The sequence below is a fragment of the Vicia villosa genome, linkage group LG1 (assembly GCF_029867415.1).
Source record: "Vicia villosa cultivar HV-30 ecotype Madison, WI linkage group LG1, Vvil1.0, whole genome shotgun sequence".
Classification (NCBI taxonomy): Eukaryota; Viridiplantae; Streptophyta; class Magnoliopsida; order Fabales; family Fabaceae; genus Vicia; species Vicia villosa.
In genome coordinates this window covers 218,776,983-218,798,870 of record NC_081180.1, presented here as the reverse complement: position 1 = coordinate 218,798,870, position 21,888 = coordinate 218,776,983, and the positions used below count along the sequence as shown (strand labels likewise).

Here is a 21,888-nt window from a genome sequence, read left to right as displayed (position 1 = left end):
CTAGGAGCGCCGGGAACGTCGGGTCTCAGCAGAGGATGTGACACCCGGTAGAACCATGTGACGTATCCCTCCATACTGTGTCAGTCTTATGTGATCCGAGTGCGACGGTACTCCTGCGGTACCACATGATGCTGCCAGTCCTCCCATATGGCAGTGAGCTGCACTCGGGTCACTGTGTCGGGAGCAGCCTCAAAGGGTGACCTGGGTATCTGCTGCACGAATCCGAACTGACGCATGCACCGCTCAGGGAGATACCGGACCATGATGTCGGTCCCGCATGCCAACCAGCCTGAATATAAAGCAATGTCGTCAAAGGGGACAACCTGAGCGTAGTCTCTGAACGGCCTCCAGGTGACGTCGTCGTGCATCGTGCGGTCCAGGTATCCACGGTATGGTCCCACCGCATTGTTCCCCCTCTGGAGAACGTATCTGGCGGCCCTGGGCATGGCGTCAACGTACACAGGATCGATGTGGAAGCCGTGGATGCGGGAGAAGTATGAGATGATCCAGCTCTGAAACAGAAACACGATAATGTATTATAAATAAATACGAAACATAAATAAATACGAGACAATTAAAATGAAACGTACCGTAAGTAGTGTGCAGGATCCGACCAACTGCCTCGTCCTCTAGTTAGAGGCCTCATTCAGCTTCTGGTAGAGGTATGCCAGAGTAGCTGCCCCCAGTTTCACTGGTGAACGGTATCCAGGTCCATGAAGTAGCGGAGGTAGGTCACGTCAACGTACCTTGCACTCTTGTCCACAAAGCATGCAGCGCCTACCACAAACATGTACCAGCACTAGAGAGCGCAACTGCGGTGATACTGTGTGAATAGATCGTCACCCGCCTCCTCGGCATCAGCCGCCGCGTCCAGGTGGTGCTCGAAATAGCAGCTCAGTGTGGTGAACCGGATATGAGGCCCATTTGTCGTGATGCACTCGAAGTCAGCAACTTCGGGCTCCATGTCCAAATAGAGCGCCATCCACTGACTGGCCTCGACCCTCTGGATCCGGGAGTGGGTCAACAGCGGCCCCCTGATGGGCAGGTGTAGAAGACACTGCACATCATGCAAGGTGATCGTCATCTCCCCAACCGGCAAGTGGAAAGAAGACGTCTCCTTGTGCCAGCGCTCCACAAATGCCGCCTGCATGCCATGGCTGATGGTGGTGTACCCCGTCATGCAGAGCCCGCTAAGCCCTGAACCTCGCACCGCGTCGTTAAACCACTCAGCTGCTGGTTTAAACAGACTGAAAATCTTCCGGGCGTGGTTCACCATTTTCAAAGGATCTCTCTCCTGTTACAAAAAAAACAAATAAAAGCATATGTTAAATAGACCGTTAAGAAAATATCGAATAAACGTCTAAATTATAAACGGTTAAATTAAAAAAAATACCTCTCCCTCCCAGATACGCCGAGCGACGTGATTGCGGTAGGATATCAGCACGGAAGTGTCAAAGGGCCCTCCCAGGTAGCTGTCCCCCTGCTCATCCTCCTCCCCGGATGGAGGGTCAACATCCGGTACCCCCTCCGGCTCGTGGTATGGCACTGCCACCTCCTCCTCTTGCTCCTCCTCCTCCTCTCGCTGGCGGGAAGAAGATACCCGAAACCATCCGACTCCTAGATCCAGATGAAGAGGTACCCTCTCCCACGTCCACGGGAACTCGCACACGTCGTCCCCGGCCCTGCCCCCGTCCCTGTGTCGACGCCAGCTGCGCCGCCGCCCGCTCGCGTCTAGCCGACGCAGTCTGGGTCTCTCTACCCTGTCTGATGCGTGCTGGTTGGTTGCCTGACATGTTCCTGTAAACAATTGAAATCGATTAATATGCGAGACAAAAGAAAAAACTAAAAAAATTGCACTTCTGATACAATTCGGAAGTTCATTTCCGAAACTGGGATGGAGGTGTTTTCGGAAATGAACTTCCGAAACACCCCTGCGCAGAACTTCTCTGCAACCTCCAATGGAAGACCCCAAAACCAAACTTCAAAACAACCCATAATGTTTCTAAACAACCTAAATACTACTAACAACCTACCCCTATATCATTTATGCAATTGAAAGCAACCCTAACATGCATTTGAAATATGGATCTAACAAATATAAAACTTACAAATTGAGTGATTGGAGGGCTTTTGAATGTAGTATAGCAAGGTGATTGGAGCCTTTGATGCAGCCTTGGAAGTGGGTTTGCAGAAAATCTCAGAGGAGTTGAGTTTGATATTGGTTTAGGGTAAATGATTTGGGGGGAGGGGGGCTGTTTTGCTTAATCTGCAAAACGCGCAATATTTCGTAAATGAACTTTCGAAATGGTGTTTTCGGAAATGCATTTCCAAAACAAGTCAATTTTTTTAAAAAAAAATGCGCTTTCGGTGATGCATCTCCGAAAACACCTTTTTCTTGCATTTCGGAAATGCATTTCCAAAGTCAGGGGTAGTTTGGGTTTTTCACCAGAGGTGGACTAGAAGGTTGGGAGGTGGCCAAAGAAATTTCCTAATTTTAACCTAAATATTTGTGTTTGAATCAAATATTAGTCAAGTATTGGAGAAACACTACTATGAAACACGGACATGTGCACTGAATACGATCGTCGATAATAATTTTGAAAATAAATAAATTAAATATAATTATAATTGTTGGTGGTACAAGTGTTTAGCATCAACATGGATACAAACACATCTTTTTTTAAATGTGTCGATAATACATAGTTCATTTGTCTATGAAACTGCATACTTACATTTTTTTTTAATAAGCAATTGAATATAAGATATCGCACTAGGGGTGCAACCCTTACATCGAGAACACACTAGGTAAAATTGTTACAAAGTAATGGTAACAATTTAGGCATTCGGGAAAGTGGCATTCGGGACCAAATGAATCAAAACATCATCACCGAAGATGGCTTCCCAATTCCACAAAATGTCACCATTGTTCGAATTAAAGATATCATTCACCACACATAATTTGTTGGTTGTACGATCAAACAAGTGCGGAAAAGAAACACGAAGCGGTTGATCGACCAACCAACAACTATGCCAAAAGAGAATGTTATTGTCTTTCTTGAAATCACATTTAACCCAATCGGTGAACCCTTCACCCAATTCATCCTCTTTGAAGTCATTAACAACAATATCTCTCCACCATCTAGAATCATCCCGATTTAAAAGGTCCTTGCTAGAAGCTAACACTTTTATCTTCGGGTTATGATATCTCAAGCGTAAAAAATTACTCCATATTGCCTTATCCTCCTATAGAATTCTCCACTTCCATTTAAGAAGAAGAGATTTGTTCATTTCTCCCACATCTCTAATGCCTAACTCTCCTTTTCCTTTGGACTTGCAAATATTCTCCCGCTTTACCCAATGAATGCACTTTGATTTCACGTTCCCACACAACAAAAAATTGCTAAGAAGACTTCTTGCAAAAAGTCATTGGTAACTTTTTGGTTTTCTTTTAACAAAATATTGAAATCAATGATAGATATTTGCATGTAGTTGTGAAAAATTAAGAAGGGTTGTAATTATTAGAAAAACTTTAATTTTGAAAATTTATCACACAATATTTTTAGGATTGATTTCAAATTTAAAATTTTAATTTAATTAAAAAAACTCATATCATTTCATCTAATCTCGTCTAACAAGTGCTAACTAATTATTTGGTCAATCACAAAAAAGAAATAATTATTTGATGTTTTTTTTTTATCAATTATGTTCCACTATGACCACATGTTCCAGTAGGGTTCTAACTCAAATCTCTACGATACATCTATAAAGTTGATTGGTTTTAATTTTAAATACATTTTTATTCAAAAAAATTATATTTAAGGATACTATGGCATGAGGAATCAAGAAAATTAATAGAGAAATGCAATATAATTAAGTATAATTAAATAACTAATGCATGTGAGAATATCACATAGCTTGCAAATCAGATTTTGTAGCTAACAAAATATTATAGAAATATATATTTATTTATTTAGTTTAACTAGTTGATAAAATGATAATAATTATCAAAAATTTATATAAAATTTTATTTAATAACATCAATATATTTTTAGTTGAGTTAATTTTTTAAATAATTAATTTATAAATATCAATAATTTTTTATACTAGTAAATCAATATAAATAAACACGGTCATCATCATCATCAGAAATTAAATCATAAACTAATCATTTATATTTTCTTAAAGTTTTATATTAAAAAATATATATTAAATGTCCATTAATGTTGATGCTTGTGCACTGCCCCAAACTTTTATGGCTCATGCATGAAACATACAGGCTGGGTCTCACATGGACTAGATGTGGGTTTACATCAAAACCAAAGCCCAATTTTATGCTACTTTGTCTATTTTAAATGAAGAAAAATAGCAATTAATGCAGGTCCATAAAATTGAATTCAATTTGGTGAAGACAAGTGAAATTCAATTTGGTGAAGACAAGTGATAGGTCTAATATTTCATCCCCACTAATTTATAGGCTAATTAGGTTGAGATTGTGAAATACTGGTACAGAAAAACTCTAAGTTGGACCTATATTAAGTGATATTGTACCAAATAGTACATATCTAATAAAATAATGCAATATCAACCATTGGATTGTTAACTACAATTCCACAAATAATGCTATTATATTATACATGTTGGTTCAAATATAGTCAAATTTCCATAAAAAGTTATACATATGTTATGGTCAAAATTGTCAATATATATATATATATATATATATATATATATATATATATATATATATATATATATATATATATATATATATATATATATATATATATATATATGAGTTTGTTAACGTAGACCAACTCAATTTTATTAAAGTCTATTTTAGCAACATGCACCTTAGGGTGTAGTTAACTATTTTTTAGCTAAAATTTTTTAAAACACACCTTCATAAAAATAAGTGGTTGTATTTTAGCAAACCCTATGGGGATTTAGGAGTTTTGTAAAATACACTCACTTATTTACTTATTTTTATGAAGGTGTAATTTAGCAACATGCACCTTAAGGTGCATTTAATCACTTTTTAATTAATACTTGTTAAAATAGACCTTCATAAAAAGAAGTGGGTCTACGTTAGCAAACCCCATATATATATATATATATATATATATATATATATATATATATATATATATATATATATATATATATATATATATATATATATATATATATATATATATATATATATATATATATATATATATATATATATATATATATATATATATATATATATATATATATATATATATATATATATATATATATATATATATATTGTTTTCTTTTAAATTAATATCAAGTTCATGTTTTGTGTTGTTAAAAACAATCTTAAATTTTGAGAATAAAAAAAAAATTCTATACTCTTAGATTTTTGGATAAAATCTCATACAAATTCATTTTTATTTCAAAATAAATTAATATATAAAAATATATGACATTAAATGATTGAATTATGAATACATAATAACAAAATTTTAAAGTATTTGGATCTGAGTGATAAACGAGCTTCTCCTAATAAACAAAGGTTCGAAGAATACAGAGTTCGATTCTTAGTAAAAATAATATTTCGTCAGTGTTAGTATTTCTCGACACGAATTCTAAATTACTACTGAGACGTATTTCTTCTCGGAATCAGATTCACATAAAAAAGTAAACGACATTTGTGATTTGAGTTAGAGGAGTCTCGACTCAACTAATTCCTTAAAACTTGAGGGTTAATAGTAAGAAAAGTTTGATAAATCCTTTAATTTACTACGAAAATTGATATATAAATCTCCATTATTAAATGAATAATTTGAGATCTTGTGTCATAAGTCACAATATCCATAATTTTATATATTTTAAAAAAAAAAAAACAACACTGTTCTGTTCTTTGAATATGATTTGTATTTCCCCTGTATTTTAACTTCACAAAGCCCTTCAAATATCCTCACCAATTCACTTTCTCACTTCTCTCACTTCTTTGTTCTTCCTCTGTTTCCAAACTCAAGAACACAAACAAATACATAAAAGAACACAAAAATATCTATCTTTCTCACAAAACTAACATGTCAACTCCTTCATCATCTTCTTCTTCTATTTGGATTCTATCTAACATGAAACTTCAATTCTTTACTCGCATCAAACGTTTTCTCCAATCCAAAGCAACCCGAAAGCGCTGCGACACCTCCGATCAGTCTAACAAACAAAAAAATAGAGCTGAACAGAACATAGTTGAAAAGAATGAAACCGTTCAAGTTGTGGAGAAGCATAAGGAGGAGGTGGAGGTGGTGGAGGAAACTGAAATTCTGCTGCAAAAGACAGTGAAAATGCTTCACTTTGGAAGCTGGGAGGAGAAAGAGATTGCTGCAAAAGAGATTGAGAGTTTAGTTAAACAAGATGTCAAAGTTAGAAAGTTGATAACAGAACTTGGAGTGGTGCCGGTTTTGGTATCCATGGTGGCGTCGTCGGTGGTTAGCCGCCGGAGAGCAGGGCTGACGGCGTTGATCTTTCTTGCCGATGGAACTTACACGTATGTTTTTCGAATCTTTTTATTAATTCATGTCGAGATATTTACTTACGATTTAACCACGACAATAATTTTTAATATTATTTTTTTAATTATAGTTTAACTGTGACAAATTTTGTGACAAATTTTAGATCATAGGCAACTGTTTGCATTATATGTTCTTAAAGACAATTTTATTTGCGTTGCAACATATCAAATATTTCTAACGCATAATATTATCGGAAGTGACATAATTTATATCTTTCTACTAGATGTATTTTTTTTTTTATAATTTAACACTTTTTTCTTCTAAAATTACACTTTTTTTAATAGTTTTATAGTCTTAATCTTGTTGTCGGAGTTTAAAAAGATTAACAAAATGCAATCAACTCAATAATGCATATTTATTTATGTTATTAACTTGATGTGAAACTTTGTGTTAATTGATTCAAGTTTGAAAACTTGTTTTGTGGTTGATTCAGTTTATACAATAATTTAGATTAAAATATTGTGAGTGAAGAAATGATAAAGAATTAAAAATATTAGTGGTGAATTTGAACATGGGATAAGTAGCACTAACTTCAGATCATACACAAGGTGCATGAATTAGGACAGATTCTCATTCTCTTATGGTCTTTCCATTTATTTATTTTTTGATGTCGCATTAGAATTAAAAATATGTATAATGACAGTCTCTCTTGTTCTGCAATGAATGCCATATTAACAAAATAAAAAAAAATATTTTAAAATGAATATTGTTTTATTATATTTTAATATAGTTATTTTATTTCAAAATTGGGATTCTTTATATAACTATTAACATTATACTCTGAATATTTAATAAAGAAATTGGTGAGAGTTGAAGGATCATGGGTACGAATACGGACTAACAGATGATTTTGACTTTGGAGAAACTAAGGACAAGATTGATTAGACCATCTCCAATGGTGCAACTCATTTTTGAGTTCTTTATGGGTCCCACCAGCCATATCATCTCAAAATAATTTATTTAATATTTATTTTATTGATATAATTCAAATGGGTCCCACAACTTTATCTTATAAATTAATTTGATTGGGTACCACAGTTTTTTACTAGTTGCATTGCAATGCAACTCTACTATGACATGGCAAATTGATTCAATATTTAATTATTATATTTATGTCTAGTTGGAGAACTTATTGAAAAATACTACCATTGAAGATGCTCTTAATACAAAGTGGTAGTTGTTGGTTTGGCTGGTTTTGTTCATAATTATAATAACCATAGTAAACACTAACCACAACCAGTGTTTTTTTTAGTCTACACACAAATAGGAAACTTAATCATAATACTTAAAATAATATCATCCAGGATTATGTGCAAATATAACATACTTTGATACTTAGGACCAATTTTCTGAGGTTACGTGGGACAGTAATACTCTCAGATGGATTAGTCGGTACGGAAGGAAGGAGACTACTTTATAAAAAAAGATATTCAAAATAATACAAAAATATTTAACATAACATGAATAGTAAAATACTAGAATATGTTATAATAAAATATTAAATAATTAAACATTTAATTTAATTTGTTATATTAATATATAATATTAAAGATAGACAAATCAAATATAATATAAGAGATTCAATCACCTAAAATGTACATTATTGTCAATTGAGTTGCTGGAATAAAGCTGGTTGGGGACAAAGTATATATTGAAGCGACAATTTTGTCATAAGAAATTGCACATTGCTAATAAAATATAGTGTAGGTAGTTCATCACACTTCTTTATCATCTTAATAACAATTTTTTTGTCTTCTATTGACCTCAATTTTCCAACACAATAATTTTAGATTCTCATTGACTTTATGCTATAAATGATACTTCAAATAATTTACCCTATTATCCATCTCTTGACTAATTTATAAATATTGACTTTGAGAATATGTTCCACACTTGTTTCTGACCAAACTTTGACCAACTTAAAACATGCTTATAATCTTCTTCTTTACCTAACATGTGTGCATGTTTTTTCTTTAGGAACAAAGCTATGATAGTGGAGGCAGGAATATTATCCAAACTACCTAAGACAATTGACCTTATAGATAACTCAACCATGAATGAGTTTGCAGAGTTAGTTCTATCATTATCATCACTTGCAAACACACAATTCCCTTTTCCTTCATTAGATTTTCTACCATTTCTCAAAGACATTCTTAAAAAAGACACAAACTTTGACACCAAAAGATCATGTTTAGGAGCCTTATACAACATATCAACAATGTTAGAAAATGGAAGCACTTTGGTTTCTTATGGTATTGTCCCAATTTTATTGGAACTTTCCTTAGTGAAAGAAATTTCGGAAAAGGCACTTGCTACTTTAGGTAACTTGTTGGTTACTCTAATGGGAAAAAAGGCGATAGAGGAAAGCTCAATGGTGCCACAAAATTTTGTCGAGATTTTGTCGTGGGAAGACAAACCGAAATGTCAAGAGTTATCGGTTTATATTTTGATGATTTTGGCACATCAAAGTTTGGATCAAAGAGAGAAAATGGCACAAGCTAGGGTTGTTCCTATGCTTCTTGAAGTTGTTTTGTTGGGGAGTCCTTTAGCTCAAAAGAGAGCAATGAAGCTATTGCAATGGTTTAAGAATGAGAGGCAAGTTAAGATGGAGCCACATTCTGGTCCTCAAACACCAAGATTTGCAATGGGATCACCTTTGAATCAAAGAGATAGTAAAGAAGGGAAGAATTTGATGAAGAGTTTGGTGAAACAAAGTTTGCATAAGAATTTGGAAATAATAACTCAAAGGGCGAATTTAAATGGAGAGTACTCGAAACTTAAGTCGTTCGTTGTCAGCACAAGTTCCAAGAGTCTGCCTTATTGAATTCTTTGAATTTGATTAAATGTCACTGAAATTTAGATTGACGAAAAGTTTGGCTGAATGATGAATATTACGGTGATTTTGACAAAAATTGTACTACAAAACTTCAAACAAAATTAGAATGTCATCGTGATTTCGGAAATCTTGGATGATTCTTTATGGTGGCTATGAAGATTTATATAGATACAATTGGATTTGAAATTTGATTCAACTAGTATGTATATAGGTGCTACTCCACCTATGCAGGTTCTTTAATGTATGTACACATGAAAAACAATAGAGCTTGAAAATGTTACCTTGACATTTCTTGCTACAACATAAATGGAAGCTTTGCGATGAAAAAAATTTGTTGAATATTTAGGAATTTACACTTCTATTGTAAATAATAAATTGGTTTTAACATAGAACCCATTCTGATCAATACAAAAATCACAAGCACTTTGCAAATTCGTTGAAATATATGTTAACCTGTTTGTTTTGATAAATATATGGCAATGATGCAGCTAAGTTGATGAAGTTTTTATAAACAATTTTCTATGTAAAGTTTTAAAGAAGAAATCCAAAACTTTCTAGATCACAAATTAAATGTACTATATCTTACCACTCATCAAGTAAAACTAGGCACAAACAACTACTTCGTGCATCCTCAACTACCTCAAATATTGTTGAGTATTGTCTATCTTCTCCCCTATATTCTTCATATGGAAGAGTGATAGGCCGAACCACAGGAAAATTCTTTGTCGACCTCCCAACCTTCTAGATCACCTCTGGTGAAAAACCACACATACCCCTGACTTTGGAAATGCGTTTCCGAAATGCAAGAAAAAGGTGTTTTCGGAGATGCATCTCCGAAAGCGCTTTTTTTTTCAAAATTTGTCTTATTTCGGAAATGCATTTCCAAAAACAGCATTTCGGAAGTTCATTTCCGAAATACTGCGCATTTTGCATTATCACCGTGGTTGCGCTCTCCGGTGCTGGTACATGTTTGTGGTAGGCGCTGCAATCTTTGTGGACAAGAGTGCAAGGTACGTCGACGTGACCTACCTCCGCTACTTCATGGACTTGACTACCGCTCACCAGTGGAACTGGGGGCAGCTACTCTGGCATACCTATACCAGAAGCTGAATGAGGCCTCTAACTGGAGGACGAGGCAGTTGACCGGATCCTGCACACTACTTACGACACGTTTCATTTTAATTGTTTCGTATTTATTTATGTTTTGTATTTATTTTTAATACATTATCGTGTTTGTGTTTCAGAGCTGGATCATCTCTTACTTCTCCCGCATCCACGGCTTCCACATTGATCATGAGTACGATGACGCCATGCCCAGGGCCGCCAGATACGTTCTCCAGAGGGGGAACAATGCAGTGGAACCATACCGTGGGTACCTCGACCGCACGATGCACGATTACGTCACTTGGAGGCCATTCAGCGACTACACTCATGTTGTCCCCTTTGACGGCATATCTTTATATTCTGGCTGGTTGGCATGCGGGACCACTACCATGGTGCGGTATCTTCCTGAGCGGTTCATGCGACAGTTTGGGTATGTGCATATGATACCCAGGTCACCTTTTGACGCTGCTCCCGACACGGTGACCCGAGTGCAGCTCACTGGCATATTTGAGGATTGGGAGCGTCATGTGGTACCAGAGGAGTATCGTCACATTCGGGTCACCCAGGACTGACACAGTGTGGAGGGGTATGTCATATGGTTCTATCGGGTGTCACATCCTCTGCTGAGACCCGACACTCCCGGCGCTCCTAGGCCAGCACACGAGGAGATCCTGGAGAACCGGCAGGCCGAGGATGACCACGCCATTGATCTCCTGCCGATCTGCCAGCGGATAGAGATGCTTGGGAGGAACGCGTTGGATCGAGGTGTCGTTCATCAGGGCGGTCCAGAGGCAGTCGCCGTGATGGAGATGATCGTCACTGATGCGTGCCGTGCGGCAGCATACAGGCGGCAGAGGAGGTCCCAGGGAGAGAGGGTTAGGCATACCCAGTAGGGGTCCGGGTTTATTTTTTTTGTTTTCGGATTGTATCTCTTGCACACTATTACTATTTGGATCGGCTTGTATATATTATTTGGATTTGATTTATCATATTAGTATTTTCTGTTTATATGTCGCTTCTTTTATTTGGCGTTTTCCTTTAATTAAAAATACGAGACTATTTTGAAAAACATAAAAAAAAAACACAGTTTCTGCATAACTCGGAAATGCATTTCCGAAACCCCCCAAAATCTGAAAAAAGGTGTTTTCGGAAGTGCATCTCCGAAAACACCCCCCATTTGGTGTTTTCGGAAGTGCATTTCCGAAGTCTGGGAAAATTTAGAGAAAAAAAAATACTTCGGAAATGCATTTCCGAAGCAGGGGTAAAGTGGGGTTTTCGCTGGGGGTGACCCCCATAGAGAGGTGGGTAAAGAAATTTTCAATTTATATCAATATATAGTAAAATTATTGTTTCACTAACAACTAGTTTACATTTAGCGGTTTTTTATTTGCTAAAAAGAATCATTATATTGTGGTTTAATTAATTTGAAGATTTAGAATTTTAATTAAAACTAGTTTTAGATATATATTATGTTGTTTCGCAGTATAAAAAATCAACCACAGAAGAAATTAACAGATCGGGTTGTGGACTAGATCGTTTTTTTAAGATGTTTTGTGGCACTGTCCAAAATTAAGCAAAATAGTCAAACTACCGCGCCGTCTCCTAGATATAACAACTTAGTTGTACGATTACTACTTGCACGATATGTAATCGTTCTAGTGTTACATTCTCATATGGTACAAAGACTAGTCGATAACGGTGTTAAAACCACTCGCAGTTTCTACCAAAAAATCACTGTTGATGGCGCAGACTAGCCACTCGAAAATAGAAAGAAAAAAAATAAAGAAGCGAGGTCGTGAGAGTGAGAAAGAGAAGAGAGGATTTGGAATACGGAATTCTGAAGTAAAAAATAAGAGATGAGAAGGTATTTATTTATAAATGAGAATCTGATCCAAATTGGAAAAGATCGTGGGGGTCAGGGAGAGTGAAACGGATCTGGTCCATTATTATCCGTTGCAAACTTGTTCAGCAAGTCAGACACGGAAGCTCGAAAGGCAAGATAAAGTTTAAGTAAAACTTTAAGGTTAGGTTAAGTTAACGTCATTAATTAATAATTAATTAACCATTAATTAATTACAACTAGGGGTGTTCGAAACTAAATCTTGCCAATAGAAAATCGCTAACCGAACCAAACCAAACCAAACCAAACCAAAACTGAAAAAATCGCATTTGGTTCGAATGAGTTTGGACATTTTTAACAAAACCGCGCAGTTTAGTTTGCGGTTTATATTTTAAAAATCGAATCACGCCACATTACGTTACAATCCATACTTCACTTAACTCACATCCAACCTAAGTCCAAACCTATTATGCCTTAACATTACGATTACGAATGATTTTCTCTTCCTCACACTTAAGGTTTCAGTTTAAGTGTTGTCAAATCTCTCCTAATGGTATCACACCTTCTTCTCATATTCTTTTCCATGTACATCTGGCCTTTTCTTTTTTAGTCTCTCATCTATTATGTTTTTTCTTTTTCATTTTCTTATTTATATTTTACTGTTGTCTCTTTCAATTACATTTTTAATGCACATCTTCTTCTCTAATCTCTCATCTCTTCGGCTCTTTCTTTTTTATTTTCTCTAATCTTTCATTTTCTCTATTTTTTAATTTCATTATAATGTTTTTGATATTGTTTTATGCTACTAGTTTATGTTTTTTATTGCACTTTTCTCTAATCTTATTTTGTAAATTAAATGGAAAATTGTTGTCCAAATATAATGAATTTTGTTCTTATTTAATAACGCATAAATGACTAAATACAAAGTGTGAGATATTGGATCGAACTCTAGTATTGTCGAAGGGTAGCTTCTTGGTTCGACAGCTCGACAGAGTTAAGCATGAAGTCGAAGGATTGTTCACATGCTGGTGTCGAAGTGTGCATGCTGTAGTCGAAGATGGGTCTAGCATGCAGATGTCGAAGATGCTAGGGTTGTTAGCATGTTAAATTAGGTTTTAGTGTTTAAACCCTAATTTGTTAAGTTAGCTTGTTTATTAAGTTGGCTTGTGTAATGGGCCTTGCTGAAAAAGCCCATTAGTTAGTATGTTAGGTTTTATTATAAATAGCATACTAGTCTCTCATCATTGCTAAGCTGCAAATCCTAATTTAGGGTGAGAGAGGTTATTTGTTATTCTTGTAAACTTGTAATCTTGTTTTAAGAGAAAGTAAAAGAATAGCAGTTATAACCAATTCTTGTGTTCTTCTTCTGTTCCCTAATTCCCTATTATACTTTGTTATTGGTATCGTTTTTCACAACAAATTGGTGCGGTGAGCGTGGAGAAGATGCCTTCAACAAAGTATGAGATTGAAAAGTTCACTGGAGTGAATGATTTCGGTCTGTGGCGCTTGAAGATGAAAGCCCTACTGGTTCAGCAGGGTTGTTTGGAAGCGTTGAAGGGAGAGACAGCCATGAATGCTGCATTAACGGCAGCGGAGAAGACAACTATGATCGAGAAAGCACACAACGCAATTCTGTTGAGCCTTGGTGATAAGGTTCTACGACAGGTATCAAAGGAGACGACGGCATCAGGGTTATGGGCGAAACTTGAAAGTTTGTATATGACCAAATCGCTGGTAAATCGACTCTACCTGAAGCAGGCTTTGTATTCATTCAAGATGGTTGAAGACAAAGTGTTGGCTGAGCATTTGAATATGTTCAACAAGCTGATTCTTGATCTTGAAAATATCGATATAAAGATTGATGATGAAGATCAAGCGTTGTTACTATTGTGCGCTTTGCCTCGATCACATGCTCACTTCAAAGAAACTCTCTTGTATGGAAGGGAGTCCCTCACCTTTGAAGAAGTTCAATCAGCCCTATATTCAAAGGACCTGAACGAACGAAAGGAGCATAAACCTTCGACTGTTGGTGAAGGTTTGGCCGTTAAAGGAAAATTCTTGCGAAAGAATGGTAAGTTCGACAAGAAGGGCAAAAGCCAGTCGAAGTCTTACAATGGCGAAGCATCTGGCATTCGATGCTATCATTGTAAGAAGGAGGGTCACACAAGAAAGGTGTGCCCTGAACGCCTGAAAGATCATGGAGGTAAGGATAATGGCAATGCAGCCATTGTTCAAGATGATTTCGAATCATCTGATGTTCTTGTGGTTTCAAGCAGTAACTCGAGAAGAGAGTGGATTATGGATTCAGGTTGCACTTGGCACATGACTCCAAACAAAGACTTGTTCGAGGAATTATGTGATCAAGATGGTGGATCAGTATTGCTGGGAAACAACAAGGCTTGTAAGATTGCAGGTGTTGGATCTGTGAGATTCAAGCCCCATGATGAGTCAATAAGGTTGTTGACTGAAGTCAGGTATGTTCCTGATTTGAAGAGAAATCTGCTTTCTCTTGGTGAATTCGACAAGAAAGGATATGTTTTCCAAGGAGAGAAAAGTATCCTAAGAGTCATGAAGGGGTCGAAGGAAGTCTTGAGAGGCGTGAAGAAACAAGGCTTGTATACCCTTGAGGCTGAAGTTGTAAGTGGTTCGACAAATGTTGTATCCACGAAACCTTTGTCGAAGATAGAAATCTGGCACATGAGATTGGGCCATGTCAGTGAAAGGGGTTTGGTCGAATTAGGGAAACAAAATCTGCTTGGTGGAGACAAAGTCGAAGAGCTGAAGTTTTGTGAACCCTGTGTACTTGGAAAATCTTGCAGAGTGAAGTTCAACAAAGGCAAACAAAGAACACATGGATCCCTTGATTACATCCATGCTGATCTTTGGGGGCCTGCAAGGTGTGCATCACATTCAGGAGCAAGGTATTTTCTATCCATAGTAGATGATTATTCCAGAAAATTATGGGTATTCATCTAGAAGACTAAGGATGAAACTTTTGAGAATTTCAAAAGTTGGAAGACTCTGGTTGAAAATCAGACTGGCATGAAGGTCAAGAGGTTGAGAACCGATAATGGCCTTGAATTTTGCAATGAGGCATTCGACAGTTTTTGTGCTGCCTTTGGTATTGCAAGGCACAGAACTACTGCAGGTACTCCACAGCAAAATGGTTTGGCTGAAAGATTTAATCGAACTATTTTGGAGAGAGTCAGATGCATGTTGACTAGTGCGGGGTTAAAGAAGGTGTTCTGGGCTGAGGCTGTTTCGACAGCAACATATCTGATAAACAGATGTCCTTCGACAGCGTTAGATATGAAGACACCTGAAGAAGTTTGGTCGGGACATCCACCAGATCTCGACAAACTGAGAGTATTTGGCTGCGTAGCCTATGCTCACATTAGGCAAGACAAGGTCGAACCTAGAGCTCTGAAATGCATGTTCATGGGATACCCTGAAGGAGTCAAAGCTTATAGGCTATGGTGCCTAGAGCCAGGTCACAGGAGGTGTATCACCAGTCGAGATGTAGTTTTCAATGAAGCTGAAATGGCTTTTAAGAAAACTGATGATGTTGGTCGAAGTACAGAAACATCTGACGAAGAGCTGGAACAGGCAGAGATTCCTGTTGAGGTGGAGCATGTTGATGCTGAATTGCATATCCCAGATGAAGTCGAAGAAGAAGCAGAAGATGCTGAAGTTGAGGAAACTGACGATGACTACCTATTGTCGAGAGATAGGTCGAGAAGAGTCATCAAGCCACCTCAAAGACTTGGATATGCAGATCTTATAGCTTATGCCTTAATCTCTGCAAGTGAGGTTCTAGACGAAGAACCTAGAGACTATAAGGAAGTTATGAGGAGTCGAAATAAGACTGAATGGCTGAAGGCCATGGATGATGAGATGAAATCTCTTCATGATAGTCATACTTGGGAACTGATCAAGAAACCTGTTGGGGCAAGGTTAGTCAGCTGTAAATGGATTTTCAAAGTTAAGGAAGGAATTGAAGGAGTGACGTCGAAAAGATACAAGGCAAGGCTAGTTGCAAGGGGTTTCACTCAGAAAGAAGGTGTCGACTTTAATGATGTGTTTTCTCCTGTTGTGAAGCATAGGTCCATTCGAATGTTGCTTGCCATGGTGGCACAGTTCGATCTTGAACTGGAACAGATGGATGTGAAGACTGCGTTCTTGTATGGTGATCTAGATGAAACGATCCTGATGAGGCAACCTGAAGGGTATGTCGAAAAGGGGAAGGAAGATTATGTGTGCAAGTTAAAGAGATCTTTGTATGGGCTGAAACAATCTCCTCGATAGTGGAATAGGAGATTCGACAAGTTCATGGCACGCATAAGTTTCATTAGAAGTCAGTTCGACCACTGCGTTTACTTCAGATTTCGACCTGGTAATTCATTTGTTATTTTGTTGCTTTATGTGGATGATATTCTCATAGCAAGCAACAGTGTTGAAGATGTGATGAGGGTGAAGGCTGAACTCAATAAGGAGTTCGATATGAAGGATCTGGGAGCTGCTTCCAGGATTCTTGGAATTGACATTCGAAGAGATATAAAGAAGTCGAAGTTATGCCTATCTCAAGAGGCATATCTACGGAAGATTCTTGAAAAGTTTGGTATGTCGAATTTGAAGCCAGTTGTGACTCCAACAAACCCTCAATTCAAGCTGAGTATTGATCAGTGTCCCAGTACTGATGTCGAAAGAGCCTATATGAATAGCATCCCATATGCTAGTATAGTTGGTTCTTTGATGTATTGTTGAAAGTATTTGTGGGTAAATATTTTCGGTAATATATCGTATCCACAGGGATTGGTTAATATCACTGCCGTTCTATAGTTGTTTATTTTGAGTTAGGAAAATTGAGTTTGGTTTGTTTTATACTTCTAATAATATCAAAAACAAATAATAAATTAAAAGCAAGTAAAGGACTTTGTGTTAACAAATAAAGAAAGATGTTGAGCCTTTAGGGTTCATCAACCTAATCCTATACAATTATCAATTAATTCCCAATAGAACAATCCTTTGAATCACTATCTTCACTTATCCTCAAATAAGATTCCATGTCTGCAAATCAAATTAGATAAACTTTTACCGGTATGAGATTCGATCTCTCCAAATATCAATATCGATAATAGTAATTAAGAACGATAATTATGAAAACCCAATCACAATTCCATCTCTGCAAATTATAATTGAATCAATATAGTAACCTAGGGCAAAAGTAAAAATCCTCTCTTTCGATCGAAGATTCAACAATGATGTAAATTAAAAACAAGGTTTCTTATTGATAATGAATTCAAACAATTGTTCACAGGAATTAATCAATGGTAATGTATATTCATAGGTTAACTACTACCTTAGACTCAACAAGAGGGATTTAGCTCTCCATAGACATGAAGAACACACAAGAATTAATAGAAGGATTCATCTTCATCAATGGAATGTCTTCAATTGGTAAAGAATTGGCCTTCAATTGTTGTTCTTGATTGCAAACTCAGAATGCTCTCCTAATTTCGCTCTTCACAAAGTTCTCTAACCCCCCTTTTTCTCTTGGAAGCTAGGGCTTTTAAATAGAAGTTTTGGGCTTTTAACGCCGAGGCCGCGGCGCGGCAACGGGCTGGCGCGGCGCGCCCCTCAAACAGAGATATCTTCGCGGCGCAAGGAAGAACTCTCGCGGCGCGACCTTTGCAAAAACCAACTTTTTCCTTTGCCTTTGAGACTTCAAGCTCTCTATCCTCCTCATGTTCTTCTTAAGTTCCAATTCAGCTCAAAACCTGCAACAATAACACCCACAAGTGATTCGATTTGCTTTATACATGAACTAAACTTATTCAATTCAATTCTTCATAAAAACCTATGGATTCATCACATTTTGCATTGGTTTGGAGACTAAATCACTTCTATTAACACATGAATTTACCATTAATTTACTCCTAACAAACTCTCCCCAACTTAGAGTTTTGTTTGTCCCTAAACAAAATTACTTACCTCCAGCAAAGTTTACCGACAATCATGCAACAAGTTTTTCAAAAAGTTTTTCTCAAGTGGTTCAATCCAGTAACTAAGTCAAATACTCCTCTTCTACCTGCAAACTCAGAACATCCCCATGAAACAAACGTTGAAAGCAAATTACCTCCAGAAGTTCAAAACACTACACAATTGTAATTGAATCAGCACTAATCACTCTCATCAAAAAGTATGATGAATAAAAGAGGGGTTAAACACTCATCCAAATAATTAAATCAACAAAGATCCATATCATACGTTCACCAAATTGCTCGCATTAAGTCTTGTGGAATCTGAGAATCAGAAGGTCTTTCTATGGTTGTAATGTGGTTTAGATTCAAAGAAAAGAAGATAATCAAGGGTTGTTCCTAATATAGGGAAGCATCCAATTCATAACTTATTTCTTTTTCTCTAAAACTCTAATTCCTTTACCTGTCCATCTTTTTTCATTCATTCGTAGCTTGATTCTTCTTTTTCACTTTTTTTTTTCAACAATCTTTATATTCAAACGTTGTTACTTCTCTTTTTTTTTTCAAGCTACGACTTCTTTTATCTTTCACCGATTACCATAAGTACTTACTCTTCTTTTAAATGTGACTCTCCCCAACTTGGAGATCAACCTGTATTCAGATTATATGAATGCTCCCCTACTTTCTAAAAAGGTCAAAGAGAAAACACATCACCAAATTTTATGGTTGATGGTCCAGAACAAAACTTTTTATTGAGATCAAAACTCACCAGGTATTTTCCTTGGTGCATATTATGATGCTTATCTTGACCTCAGGCTCAAAGAATGGTTAGCAACAGATCACACTCTCACAGAAGCAAATAAGTTTTTTCATTGGAATAGGCTAAAAGAACTCTCAGATTCAAACAAGTGCCTAAATCACTTTCACAGATTTCCACAAACGATGCAACAAACGGTTTAGCATGATACAAACACGTCAAAATAATTGATGGTCTCCTGCATATAGTAAACAATGGAAAGCTTTCCTCACAATGGTTAAGGCTAAGCTGATCCAATAAACAATGTACCATAAAGAACTTCTGACAGTATTTACTAACACCTTAAGTTTCATTGCACACATTAAGAGTTTGAGTTCAAAAATTCATACCTGCTTTGTTACTTATTGAAAAAGAAAGTGAAACTGAAAAAGTTTGAACATTCACTTCCTACCACTTTCATACATGTTGCTTCATTGTTGATACTTTGCTTGAGATTCTCACTTTGTTATGGGACTACTTACTCTAACTGGGAGTACATAATTAAATAAAAACAGAAAATTTGAACAATTCAAAAATAAATAGCTCCACCCCCCAAACTTGAACTAAACATTGACCTCAATGTTTCGTAACAAGTCCGAGAGGGTGACTTACAGAGAGTAACGCAATATCAATTGCTGCCTCCTAGCTTTCACCAAACGGGTTCCCTGATTATTTCCTGAAATAAAATCAAACAAAATAAGACAAAACATTAAAAGTGTGGGTTACCTCCCACAAAGTGCTTCGTTTAACGTCGCATGGCTCGACGGTCCATTACCCCTTTTTTTTGCTTTATGGAGGGTGTTTCCCTTTCCAAAACTCGTTACTCTGCACTTTCATAACCACAAACTCATGAAGATGAAAAGCATGGATAGCTTTTCTCTTCACTTTACCTCCCCCATTCTTATCACTTTCCTTAGCCTTCTTAGGACTTTTGACAGCTTCATAATTTGGTTCCATTGGAGAAGATATGTTAGAGATTTTTTCTTGGAAATTTTTGAGATTTTTGTCTTCTTGTTCACCTTCCGGCGTACCAGTTGAAGTTTTCTCATTCACACCTGCCCTATGTTTCTTGACTCCCAACATCTTCAAGGTTACTTCTTCATCAAATGATTTTAGCGTTAGCGTCCCTTTTTCAATGTCAAAATTACAGCGTCCTGTCGACAAAAAGGGTCTCCCAAGAAGGATCGGAGTTTCTTCATCTTCCGGAATGTCCATGATGTGGAAGTCAACAGGGAAAACAAACTTATCAACTTCTACTAGTACATCTTCCGCTACCCCATACGATTTCTTAATAGTGTGATCGGCGAACCGTAATTGCGACTTACTTTCACTGATCTTGTCTAATTCAAGCCTTTTGAAAATGGATAAAGGCATTAAACTCACACTCGAGCCAGAATCGAGAAGTACCTTTTTAAATGATATATTCTTGATAGTGCATGGTATCGCCACCGCCCCAGGGTCTTTTCTCTTAATTGGGATCTTTCTTGCTGCAGCGACTATACTACACTTCTCGATTGCAATTTTTGGTTCTCCTTCTAGTGATCTTTTTTTCGCCGACACCTCTTTCATAAATTCCTTATACACAGGCACGTGCTCCAGTGCTTCAAAGAAAGGTAGATTCACTTCTAACTTTTTGAACAAGGCCGTAAACTTTCGAAAGTCTTTCTCTTTTGAATCCTTCTTTGTCACTCGCAAAGAGGGAGGTGGTTTAATCACTTGTTCAACATCTTTCTTATTTTTTTCTTCAACTGGTTTCATTGGTGGTATTACAACTTCTGGCTCTTTTGGGTTCTCTCTTATTTCCAGATCTACCTCCATCACCATAGGGTCACCTATTTCCTCTTTCTCTTTTTCCGATTCTAAACCCTTTTGACTTCTTGTTGTAACAGCATTAATTTTCTCTTGGTCTTGCGGGCTTTTCACAGTTGAGTTTGGACAGGCTCCTTGTGCTTGTAGAGTGAGCTGATGTGTTATTTGACCCACTTGAGTCTGCAGATTTTTAATTGCAGCTTCCTGGTTCTTCTGATTTATCACTGATGTTTGAATGAACTGATTCACGGTCTCCTCCAACTTGGATTGTCCTCCTTGTTGTTGTTGCGGTGGTTGAGTGTACGGTTGGAAGGCTTGTTGTTGATACCCTTGATTCGGTGGCCTTTGTTGGTACCCTTGATTGTTATATCTTGGCGGATAGCCTTGTTGGTATGGCTGATTTTGATATTGATTCGGCCTTTGTCCTTGGTTATTATTCATGTAATTCACTTCTTCTTCTGGCGCTGGTGGGCAGAATCCTGTTTGATGATCTCCCTTGCACAATTCGCACTTAGCAACTTGATATGAATTAGATACCCCGTTCAGCTCCTTGATCTGTTGTGGTAATTTAGACATTTGTTGTGTCAAAAGTTCCACTTGTGAAGTTAACAATTTGTTCTGAGCAAGTAGAGCATCACTGTTGTTCAACTCTAACATTCCGGGTTTCTTATCTCTTACTGTTCGATCATGATTGCCTTGACGATCATTTAGAGCCATTCGCTCTATTATTTGAGTAGCTTCTTCAGGTGTTTTGGACATGAGAGAACCACCAGCTGTGGCGTCCAAAAGTGTCTTGTTTGTAGCTGTGAGACCGTTACGGAACATATGGATTTGATCAACGTCTGAAAAACCGTGTCCTTTGCACTTTCTCAACATAGCTTTATACCTTTCCCATGCTTCATTCAAAGATTCATTACTACCTTGAGAAAATACTGCTATTGCTGTTTTTGCTTCAAAGAATCGGTTTTGAG

At 36.8% G+C, this 21,888-nt stretch overlaps 1 protein-coding gene across 1 annotated transcript; it reads left to right on the top strand.

Annotated features, from left to right (window-relative positions):
• The first annotated feature begins 5,854 nt into the window (after positions 1-5,854).
• On the top strand, positions 5,855-9,586 carry LOC131644882 (uncharacterized). Its single transcript, XM_058915493.1, has 2 exons — positions 5,855-6,529; positions 8,532-9,586. Exons 1-2 carry the CDS (start codon positions 6,066-6,068, stop codon positions 9,376-9,378), a joined length of 1,311 nt encoding a protein of 436 aa, XP_058771476.1. The 5' UTR covers positions 5,855-6,065; the 3' UTR covers positions 9,379-9,586.
• Positions 9,587-21,888: the final 12,302 nt, after the last annotated feature.